Genomic DNA, 12,250 nt, shown 5'->3' with positions numbered 1-12,250 from the left:
TGTGGATCTGCCCAGAGACTCACATGGGAGAGAGAGGAAAGTGATGACCAGCTCATCAGCCAAGCTCAGGAGAGCTGAAGCCATCGGCAGAGGGGAGAGGCAGTGGGGAGGGAGATGGGCTGCAATCCTGCTGGGGTGGAAACTGCTCTTCCTGACTTAGCTTCTGCACATGAGAGTTATCTCTAGCAGTGGATCTGAAAAAAGCAGGAGGCAGAAGATGGCTTTTGGCAGATCTGCCATGAAAATTACTGGAGCCAGTCAATGCTTCAGTTGTGACCATACATAGGCAGTGGCAGGGCTTGCCCGTGATGTTTTGCCACTTGAATTCCTGGTACATTATAAGGAACACGTTAAAACCAGAGCAATACATATATTATTCTCCCTCTTTTTATGCCCCCCTACAGATAAACATGATCACATTATCTCCTTCTCCTTGGCTTTCTCTTCTCTAGCTAATAGATCTAGTTTATCTTTTACTATTTTTTTGATATATCTGGAAGACCCTTATCAGCCCAACTCCAAGTTGTCAGCATTATGGAATGCCTCCAATTTGAAATGCCTCTTGCAGTTGTCAATTTGAACATGGTTCCAGGAGTAAAACTTCATAGCTATCTGAAATGCCTAGACAGGAGATGAATTAATGAACCTATACAGTGGTACCTCGGGTTATAGATGCTTCCACTAACCCAGAAATAGTGCCTCAGGTTAAGAACTTTGCTCCAGGATGACAACAAAAATTGCACAGCTATGGCGCGGCAGCAGCAGGAGGCCCCATTAGCTAAAGTAGTACCTCAGGTTTCAGGTTAAGAACGGACCTCCAGAACGAATTAAGTTCTGAACCCAAGGTACCACTGTAGTGCAGAAAGTTGGGCTTTTGAAATCCTGCAAGGAAAGAAGAAATCCTGCCAATATAAAAAAGGGACCTTGAAAAAAGGGAAACAATCTCATCTTACCTATTGCTTCGGTTATATGATTTCGGTCTGAAAAGAGTGATAGCAAAATGTTAGTCATATACACTCTATACATACAAGTAAGTATAATTAATCAAGGATTTACTTGCACCCATATAGCTAAAGGGGTATCTTTTGTGGGGAGAGTCCCTTCTATTACTCTGCCTGTTAGCTACTATTGCCAACACCACTATTTTTAATAATACAAGATATATAAAGCATTAGCTCAGGGGCGTAGGAAGATGGGGCAGAGGGGGTGGGCCACCCTGGGTGCCACTCTGGGAGGGGTGACAAGATGGCCGCTGCCTCCCCCCAACTATAGAGCATCCAAGGGCGTGCGCAGTCCGTATGGACTACACATGTGCGGCAGCCTGTATGGACTGCGCATGTGTGGCATCCCACGTGCGTGCACTCAGTACAGAATGCCGCACATGCACAGTCTGTATGGTTGCCGCCGTGCAAGCGGCCACCCATATGGACGCCATGCAGGTAGCAGCCTGTACGGACTGCGCACGCATGGAATGCCACACATGCGCAGTCCATATGGGCTGTGCCACCCCAGGTGCCAAAGAGGGTCCCTCCACCACTGCATTACCTTGACAAGGTATCTTGAGGATGTGACAGGATTATTCCTTCCTTGCTTTGAATAGCTTCAGTCACCTGGGCTACTGTATGACTATCCAGTCATATAGCTATTCCAGCTCATTAAGTTTTGCCAGGTAATAAGATCTTTTTTTTAAAAAAAATATTCTGTTGTTTACTCATTTATTGTGGTTAAAATTTAGCTATTTTTCTCCTGCTCCTCTTTACTGGGCTTTTTAAAAAAGTGTTACTGTTAGTCACCCTGAAGACAATACTGCTAGTATATGCTAAAAATATAAACAATTATGGAACAGTGCTATAGAGGAAGTGAATCTCTCTTAGAGGCATTTACCAGCTTGTGCTTCATTCTTCTGTTTTTCTGCAGAAAACAAGATGCATTGCAACATTATTCATTTATTTACTGAACATTATATGCTGCACTGTATCTGTTTAGAAAGATTCGAACACCACAATCATAAAGCTTTTAAAGTGATGCACACACCGAAACTATTGGTAAAACTCAGCTAAACTGAGTTAAAACCCACAAGACTGATTAAAAAGTATACAAACGATAAATATCACTGAAACAGAGCATAGATAATTATGTAAATATATATCTGGGGAGACTTGCTGAAATAAAGAAGTTTGTAGCACCTGTAAAAGTGCAAGTTCTGTGGACTGAAACATTCAACTTGGCATGTAAAGTGGTTCCAGAATGTTAATGGCTTTTCATACTAATAGTAATACCTTCAACTTAGCTTAGTAACAAAGCTGCAGCCAGTGCAGCCAGTATTGCAGCATTCTGCACTGACTGCAGTTTCCAGATCAACCACAAGAGAAGTCCTGTATAGAATGAATTACCAGGGTCTTGGCATTTCCAATGATTGAACTCTTGTGGTCAAGCTATCACAGTTCAGGAATGATTCTAGCTGTGGCACCTGCCCAAGTTGACAAAAGGCACTCCTAGCCACCAAGGTCACCAGGGATTCAAGTGGCAATATTTAAGGTAGGTGTCATTTCCAGAAAGAGAAAGCATGCATTTAATGCTTCTCTCCAAAACAACCAGAAATTAATTATAGCCATTGTGGATTTCCCCACTTCTTGGTTACATCTAACAAATCATAATCAAAGTAACTCACTATAATCAGTGATCTTATTTCAATTGATCCTACAGATCTCAGCAGGAAGATGATGTCTGAGCACGACTTCATCTATCAGTCCCTCCAAGTGTTCCTGTTTTTCAGGGACGCCCCTGATTTAGAGAAGTCGTCCCAGTTTCTGATTTGATCTCAGAGTGTCCCACTTTTCCTTGGGTTGTCCCTATTTTCATTGGAGAAATGTTAGAGGGTTTGGAGTTATTTGACTCCCAAGCTGTCTGAAAGCAATCCTGTATAGTTTTTTGTTAGTTTTTTTTTTTAAAAAAAGTTTAATTTTTTATTGTGTTTTTATGTATGTTGGAAGCTGCTCAGAGTGGCTGGGGCAACCCAGCCAGATATGTGGGGTATAAATAGTAAAATTATCATTTGTGGAATGGGACATCCCTATTTTCATCAGAGAAATGTTGGAGGGTATGATTTTAATTGTCCATCACTTAGAGACATCTTTGATACTCAAAATGTATCTTGATTGCCCTTCATCAGAAGATCAGATACCAAAAGTGTGAATATAACTAATTTACAGAAAATATGAATACAATTTTAAATCAACAAATAATCATTCAAAAAGGTAAATGAAACCCCAGAAAAGCTAAATAACAGAATATTCCATGGTTAGCCATAGTTGAATAATAGGGCTTGATGCTCTGTAGAGGTGGAATTAGTTTTCATCCAAGGAAAGGAAAATAGTCGTGCCAGGGAATTTGATTATGATTCTTTATACTTCTCCCAATAACATTGTAGTGAACTCCCCATCCCTTACATAAATGATATGTATAAAATATGTCATTATCAATTACTCACCACATTGAGATAACTTCTGATAATTCTCTGAAATAAATATAGCAAATTATAGAAATCAGACAATTTATTTATCTGACAGTCCTTATTTCTCGTAATACATGCATTTTTGAAGGCTATTTCTTTTAATATGATGCATTATTTTCACTAATACAGTTGTACCTCGGTTACAAACGCTTCAGGATACAAACACTTCAGGTTACAAACTCCGCTAACCTGGAAGTAGTACCTTGGGTTGAGAACTTTGCCGCAGAATGAGAACGGAAATCGTGCGGCGGCAGCAGGAGGCCCCATTAGCAAAAGTGCGCCTCAGGTTAAGAACGGTTTTGGGTTAAGAACAGACCTCTGGAACGAATTAAGTTCATAACCCAAGGTACCACTGGATATGCATTTTTTGTGTACATTTTCCCCTAATATGTTTCAGGTTGAAATAATGAATCACAAAATTCAATAAATTTGCATTTTGGTTTGCATCCTGGTTTGCTGAGTCCAAAGTAGGTAGAACCACACTAAAATGTAAACTGCACTAAATTTGCCAACTATCTGCTGGGGAAGTGACTCCGATTTCCTGAAGCAGCTTTTAAACTATGCTCATTTTAAGGCAGTTTAAGGAGCAATTACTGGCTGTAGTAAATACGTATTGATTTAACTGGTATGTATTTCTTCTCTGTATCTAAGAACACACCACTCATTTTTATAAACATGGGTACAAATAAACAGAAAGTTTCTGTAATAGTTTACATCTACAGTTTAATGAGATTATGAAAATGGCAGATTTAATACTTACGTCTGACTTTGTACCCAGCACTAACAAGAAGGCAGATGAAAAGCAACAGAATGATTAGGAAGGGTGCTAGCCAATGGGAAGTGGCAGGATAAAGGGCATCTGAAACACACATTAAAATCTCAGTTACAGCAAAACTAACCCAACCGGTTTCAAGTTGCAAAACTAATTAACCAGAGTCTGACTTTGCCACTCACCTCCATTGCCTCAAATTCTCCTGAACTTCCCATTTTGGGAGGGATTGAGCTGAAGTTGTGGCAATAGGGGTGCTTCAGCTGTGACCTGCCTGCCTCTCTGGAGAATAGTGGATATGGGAACCAGAAGACACTTTAGCCATTACCCCAGATGATAACTGATGAAATGCTGCTGAGCAGAACTACAGTTATAGATAATCTGGATAATCCATTCAAACAAAGAGCCTTGTGTACTTCAGAGGCATCAAAATGGAATAAATTTCCCAAACCTCTCTCTTCCTATATAGTACTTGTACTGAAAACACAGTGAAAGCATTGAACCTCTTGGCACTTTTGCTTCACCCCTACTCACCAGAAATCAGGATTCTTGATTCAATCTCCATCCCTAGCAGTTCGTTGATGATTTTGCAAGAGACTTCATGGTCAACTCCTGATTCTATTGTAATGGAACTGGAAACACTGAAGTTCCCTGCCTTGGTCTCTGTGACTGTAGTGTCTGACTGTTTACTTTGGACTTTCCCTTCACTGTCCAGCCAGAAAGCCTTGGGGTTTGGGTACCAACCATTGGAGCTGCAGGTGAGGCCAATCCCCCAGCCTTTATAGTCCACCAAGGCAATGCTGGGCTCTGTTCCTTTTGCTGCAAAAGAAGAACACCACATATTAATTTGCCATTGCTCCAAGTATCATAGAACCTGTCTAGAGTTTCTGCACACTGGCCAAATACCAGGAATGATGCATTATTACAGTCAGTTCTTACTGTACACATTTTGTGGCAAGCTACTGCTCAAAATTCCATTTTTGTGTCTACTGTATTGTCAAGCTACAGGAAGATTGGTCCTGTCAGTGGTGCTCATGGGTGCGAAAAGATTGAGAAGTCTGAATGAGTGAGTCACTGACCTGGGTTCTACAGTTTTAAGTTTGACAACTTGTATTTCTGAAAATGTATGCTTAATATGGCCCACAGCACATGGCGATGTCCCTGTGTCCTCTGAGGTGCTCAAGAAGAACATCCAGGAGTTAGTAGGTGGTGGAGGCAGCAAGGCTTGGCTGCTCCTGCTGCTATTCTTCATGTGCTCCTCTCGCTTCTGCAGCCATGCATCTTGTGCCAAGTGTCCATGCATACTCTTAACCCCATCCTCTTCTAGATCCCAGCCAACTTCCTTTTCTTCCTCTGCTCTCCCTCCCGCCACAGAGCCCTGGAGAAGGAGGTTAAGTGGCGCGCACACACACACACACCCCCACATATGGGGCGGGGAACAATTGGCTTCTGCGGGCTTGAAGCCTGTAAGCTTGATGCAGAGTCTTCTAAAAACATGGTATTCCCCCAAAGGTGCTCTTGCCTACCTGGAGATTCAAGTCCTCTTTCTGCACCCTGGAGTGGGGCAGGCAAACCTAGAGACTCCAGGTCAGCCCCAGAAGTTTGGCAACCCTAATAATAAGACTAATAAGAATAAACTCACCTGCCAAAAGCAACTCAACCACCACCTCCTCATACCAGTCTCCAAGGAAGACTATACAGGTGTAATTTCCTTGGTCATTCAGATGGGTTTTCTTCAGAATCAAAGACATGTTTCCTTTACTAAGACCAATACGGGAAAGCTCAGCTCGACCTCGGTATCTGTTATCCTGTGTTTCGGGCCTGTTTCGACCATAATAGGATTTCACGTCAATTTTTTCTGAGGATTTATCCAAGATCCACTGGACCTGGATGCTGGTGCTTTCTGCTATGCTTGAGGTTGTTAGTTGACATGGCAGGATAACTTCTTTTCCAAGGAAACCAACTATAGGGTTTTCAGGTGGAATGATTGTAAATTGACCTTTGGGGAATAAAAATAATAATCAAAAGTTCACCTTAAACTGACCACTACTGGCAGTGATTCCTCCATGGAATTCTTTTTTTGGGGTGGGAAGATATGGCACCCATGTAAGAAGTGTAAGATTCTGCACTCAGGCAGGAAAAACCTGGCTTGCCAATAGTACATTTTAAAAGGATCTAGGGGCTTTAGTGGACCACAATCTGAGTCAACATTGTCATGCAGTAGAAAAAAAGCTATTGCTATTCTAGGTTGCATCAACTGAAGTACAGTCATACCTCGGATTACAGATGCTTCATGTTGTGTGATTTCAGGTTGCGCACTGCGCTGAACCCGGAAGTACCAGAACAGGTTACTTCCGGGTTTCAGCACTCATGCATACGCAGAAGACCAAATCATGACCCGTGCGTGCACAAACACAGCGTAGTGGGTTGCGAACGCTGCAGGTTGCAAACTTGCCTCCCACACGGATCACGTTTGCAACCCGAGCGTCCACTGTATAATGTTCTGAGGAAGAGAAGCAATAGTCGCACTCTATTCTGCAGAATACTGATGAACTCCAGGATGGTAAGAGTTGTTCAACAGTGGAACAGATTCCCTCGGAAAGTGGTGCACTCTCCTTTATTGGAGGTTTCTAAGCAGAGGTTGGATGGCCATGTGTCACTGATGTTTCAGGAAAGGTTCCTACGTTGCAAAAGGTTGTACTAGATGACCTTTGATTCTAAGAAGCATGTTTTGCTCAGCAGTAATTTACACCAGTTATCTTCAACATTTTTTGACCCAGAACCTACTTTTAATCCAAACATGCATTTGGGGATTCATTTCTTAGTCTTTTATCACAGATTTGCATGGTGGGAGTACCTATTAGTGGGTTCTGAGCCACCAGTTGAAGACCAGCGCTTTACACACAAGGAGTAGCTCAGAGCTGAACTGCTCACTGCAGTAAACCTTACAAAAGTAGCTTGCTTACCTACAGTTAGCACATGGGAGATATCCAGAAAGATCAAGATGCAAACAGTTGTTGATGAGGAAGACATGGGTCAAAGATCTGAAGAATAGGACTATACCTGCATAATTGTTGGAAGAAAGAAATAAAATATAAAATTGCAAGATCCACTGGTCACCATTTATTAATTACTATCAACAGTTCTGTCTACTTTATTTAATTAAATATAGGCATCTTTGTACATTAATCTTCATGTAATGTACTTTGGCTTTGTTAAAACTTTATTTATGCTATATATACCAAGAATAGTATATATTATGCAAATCTGTATCCTCTTTTGCAAGTGGGTCAGAGGGTCATATTTAAAACAGTGTTTTGTTTTGTTCTTCCTGGTAACCAAGCTATATTTGAAGTTTATTTTTCTATTATGCATTTTTTTATTCTGATTATCTTGTTTTGAACTTATTATATTTATATATTTATTGCATTTATTTCACACCACTTTTCAGTCAATGCACTTGAGGTCGTTTACAATTTTAAAATGGTAGAACAAAAATGTAGTGACAGAGACCTCTCAGGTTGACTGACAACTCATGGCATTTGCTCCTGGCCTCAGCTTCCTTGCCATCTCTCAGGGCAGATGGGACTTTAATAGCCCCAGAGAAGGTGAATGAGGGCTGTCCCAGTAGTTTTCTCAGGCCACCTATCAGGAGCTGATTTGCCATGCTCCCTAGCCTGGGCATCCCAGTTTCTGATTTTCCTCAAGGAAGACGGTAGACCTAGGGACACTGGGGGAGGGGCCACCTCAATTATTCTGTCAGGTCAAATGAATAGTTTTGTCAGAAATCAATGATATGGACTCTGTAGCCTGGGCTCACTTGCTTTTATGGCTTAATATGGATAGTGATTTTTTGGTCATGCATTTGATGTGTATTTCTTTGAGCACAAAGTATGTGGGGAAATGGTGCACAAATAAAGTGGCAATGATACTGGTAAGTCTTTTTTGAAAGAAAGAAGATTGCTACTTATATAGTATACATTCACTCCAATGTCCCTGTTTGTCTATTCTTCTACTCCTTCTCCACAAATAGGTATATTTGTAATTTATTATTATATTAAATAAAACAAAGGGATTTATAGCTGTGCATTTCACCACACCAGCAGAATGCATGTGTCAACTAAAGCTGTATTCTATAGGCACACTTATCTGAAAATGAGACATGTATAGGATTTTACTTTTGTTTATATATAATACATTTTATGTTCTTACCCTATTTCAGTTTAGATCTGACAAAAGAAATATATTGCATATATACTGTAGTAAAAAAAGATGAATTCAAAAGCCATCTACTCTGTCTCTATTGTAAGTGGATGGGTGATGTTTTCCCCCACATCTTGTCAGCATTTCAGGAAATCGAACACCCTGCTCCAAAATTATTAAACCACAATACTAAATTTTAAAAGTCACAGGTAAATTGTGTTGTGCAGCACCATCTATGTATGTCTCATAGTTACTGCTTTTTCTGTCCTACACCACTCACTAATCCACTTTCCTCATGTTAATGTTGATACAGAGCTTTTCACAGCACAGCATATTGAGGTATAAGAAATATTCCCATAATGGGAAACTGCATCCTCTGAAGTGAAAAACAGGTTTTGTAGAAAGGGTCTAGAATTGGCTGGTAATACATATGTACTGAAATGAATGACTATGTGGGAGATCCATATTTAACTAAAGAGCTTGAAAAGCAGGACAAACCCTTCAAGTTGAGAGCTGGTGAATGACACCCCCAACTCAGAAGACCAGGAACTTGGTGAAAAAAGTCTGAGAAATCCCATGGCAGAGCTAACTGTGTGCCAAGGGATAAATATCACTTGCCAGTGGCAAATGGGAGTGGCAAAGAAGCATTTTATGTCCATTACAAATGAAAGAAGCAATGACGAGTATTCAGGCTTGTGTGACTAGGAAGGATCTCTGCAGAAAGGAGAAAATCACTTTCATTCTTCTTTCAAAAACACACACACATTTATATTTGTAAACTTACATTTTGCATGGAAGCCCCTGAAATTTATTATCATAAGTATATTTGCAAATGTGACTTGAAAGTTTCTACACGAAGATAAACGAATCCTATATATCCTGAATGGAAGCAAATGAAGCTTCTCCCCTTTCACCTCACCACCAATTCATCATTAAACAAACACATTCCAATAACTAAAAGAATTAAATGTAATTCTGGAAATTTTCTTACCTTGCAGGAAACTGTAAGATTTGTTCGTCAGTTACTGTACCTTGCTCCCACTTCAGGTGGACCTGTGTTACGGAAATTATTTACTTTAATTTTCCTGCTCTGCATCAAGATAAGTAACTGCCAACAATTTGCTCTATGGTTAATGGCCCTGTGACAGTCAGCACCTGCCTCCAAAGGATAGAGGAGTGTCCCGTGCAAACACTATGCTTGTCCCAAGCAAACACTAAGCTCCACCGATACTTGTAGAGCTAATGCAGTGGTGACAGGGCTTCATTTGAAAGGACAGTCCTATATGAATGGCTCTCTATCCCAAGTCTGGTTTAAAGATAACCTTAAGAAGGGAGAACAGAAACCTTGAAGTACTGCAGCAACAATTAACCTCAGGACAACAGCCCGACAGTCACACAAGTCTCCTGGTCACAGACCTCCGTTCTATGATGAGCTGTGCTGAAATTCTATTTAAAATGTAGCAATTATTTCTAAATTTGCATCTATAGGGGAAAGTGGGGCACATTGATACATCAACAATATTTCAATATCGAGGAATGTTATCTGTGTCACGGCATCACTAAAATGTGTCTATACATGTGTGAGTACAACAGTTGCGACCGCGCCGCCCACCAGCTAGCTGTTGGTGTTTGACGAGAGTAGGTGTGTTTTTAGCAAGGCCAACTAAAAAATTGTGTGAAATGTAAAAGTGTTCCAACACTGTTTTACGCCATTTAGTTAAGATTTAAAAATACCAAAGGTAAGTTATTCCACTCAGTAATCAGGATTACACGTGATTTTTAAATAAGTTCAGTGGTTTTATTAATAATTGTTAGGGTTTTTTTTTGAAAATGTCCATTGGGGCACATTGATACATATAAAAGTGCCCCAATATACAAGTTTGCATGAAATCTCTAAACTCATTAAATTTGAAAAGAAAAAAATTGCTGTTTATACATGGCCAAAGTCATTTCTAAATATAATATGACCGATTATCAAGTGTCATATCTCAGGAAAAGACCAGGATCTTGTATATTTGTCTTCCTCATTGTAGAAGATAAGGCAAGTGTTGATTTCAAGGATGTTTTGCCGTTGCCAAAACCAAATTTCCCAAAGGGCACATCTCAAAATTCATCTCTTTAAACATTTTTTTATTGACTTAAGTGGATATAATGTGCAAGTGAAACTAAACGTTAAGAAATTATCTTATTTTTTATAAACATTTTGTTTAAATTGCTATTTTTTGACTATCTAATAGTCTAATAGTTCTTAAACTTTCTAAGTTTTTTCAAAAAAAAATTATTGGATAGGTGTTTGAGGAAAGATTAATATAAGTTTTGATGTTTTGTTAAGAAAACTTGCCATAAAGTCTATGATATGTGTGAAACACTGTTAGTTTTGATACGTACAGTTGTACCTTGTTTTGCGACTGGGATCCGTTCCAGAGCCCCGGATGCTAGATGAAAAGGACACATGGCAAAGCGTGATTTAGTGCTTCTGTGCATTCACGAGCAGCAAACCCAGAAGTAACCCGTTCTGGTACTTTGCTGCGGATGTTCGATGAAATGGACACTTGACAAGGCGGACTCAAAACAAGGTACCACTGTAATTTAGATTTTAAGTAACAAATTGTAAGGCTCATTGTGATCTCTCACAATAAAAATTGTTTTTTCATTAAATTTTTGCAAATAATTACCATTCTCATACAATTTACACTTTGTATCAAAGTGCCCCATCCAATGTATCAAAGTGCCCTGCAGGTGAGGCAGAATGATACAAAATCCATTTTTTACTAAAGTCATCATATTCTTATTATCTTCTAACTTTAATGATTCTTTTGATTGCTATTATAATATCGATTAATTATGCCATGCATCAAGCCAAAATTTTTATTATTTCACTTATGAGATTGAATTTTTCTGTATCAATCTGCCCCACTTCCCCCTATGTAATGTATAAATCAGAACATGCAAACTGATGACCTCGTTTCTGGATTTCTTTATGCTAGTAGAGTTAAAGGAGGAGATTCAGCAGCATATGCACGTACACAACTCATTCATTCTAGATCACGATAGACCAGGCATTCTGAATTAATGCAGTGAATGTGCAGCTTAGCCCTGTTTATTGCCTTAATTGCTACAAATCTACTTGGTTTCTTTCTTCTCAATAATTTAATGTCATTGGCATCCACATGGAAGAGTGCGCTTTCAATGGTGAGGTCAAACTGTTGGAAAGTTACAGCGCCTGCTATGGCTGTGGAAACTGATACCAGGGACACATGTCTTCCTACGGTTGTGCTGCTGTAGAGGCTCCATGGTGTTTATTCTCTCTGTGCTCCTTCTAGCGGTTATTCCTCCTCTGGTCACTGCTGTGGAGGCACAACCTGTCTGTCTCCAGGCACTGCGGTCATCTGCAAGGGATTCCCATGTGACTGGGTTAATGTTGGCAGCCTTCATGTCACATCTACAGACATGTGATGTACACTACTACATTTACACTTAGATCCTGAGATTGAGAAATGGCATCTGTCAAGAGCACACAATGTCAAGTTCTCATGGGCTTTCCTTCAGGAGATATGTCTCATTGTGCCACCACCAACGGGTTCTTTGGAGCAGATACAATGGACTCATTTCCTACTCATCTTGTTAAAGTATTATCATTGTTGTTGTTTTGTATTTGAATTACAAACTTCATGAGTCTACACAACTGAAAGTGAAACAGGGGCACCCACATTTAAGGTATTGGCTTCAGCGCACTCTGGGACCTCCCAGGTATGCATTGTTGG

At 40.0% G+C, this 12,250-nt stretch overlaps 1 protein-coding gene across 1 annotated transcript in view; it reads right to left on the bottom strand.

The window, feature by feature from the left end:
* Positions 1 to 266: 266 nt before the first annotated feature.
* Positions 267 to 12,250, bottom strand: part of LOC307200441 (butyrophilin subfamily 3 member A3-like) — a gene marked incomplete at its 3' end in the record, with an annotated part of 77,983 nt that continues 65,999 nt past the window's right edge. Inside the window, exons 3-11 of the mRNA XM_079948986.1 lie at positions 9,478 to 9,539; positions 7,250 to 7,346; positions 5,926 to 6,282; positions 4,818 to 5,102; positions 4,275 to 4,373; positions 3,491 to 3,517; positions 1,885 to 1,911; positions 954 to 980; positions 267 to 328 (exon numbers count right to left, since the gene is read on the bottom strand). Coding sequence (XP_079805112.1) covers positions 267 to 328; positions 954 to 980; positions 1,885 to 1,911; positions 3,491 to 3,517; positions 4,275 to 4,373; positions 4,818 to 5,102; positions 5,926 to 6,282; positions 7,250 to 7,316 — 951 coding nt within the window. The 5' untranslated portion in view covers positions 7,317 to 7,346; positions 9,478 to 9,539. The remainder of the gene's footprint in view (positions 329 to 953; positions 981 to 1,884; positions 1,912 to 3,490; positions 3,518 to 4,274; positions 4,374 to 4,817; positions 5,103 to 5,925; positions 6,283 to 7,249; positions 7,347 to 9,477; positions 9,540 to 12,250) is intronic.

Source organism: Podarcis cretensis (assembly GCF_951804945.1).
Source record: "Podarcis cretensis genome assembly, chromosome: 13".
Classification (NCBI taxonomy): domain Eukaryota; kingdom Metazoa; phylum Chordata; class Lepidosauria; order Squamata; family Lacertidae; genus Podarcis; species Podarcis cretensis.
Note: the sequence above shows the minus strand (reverse complement) of the source record. Positions and strands in the feature narration are given on the sequence as shown.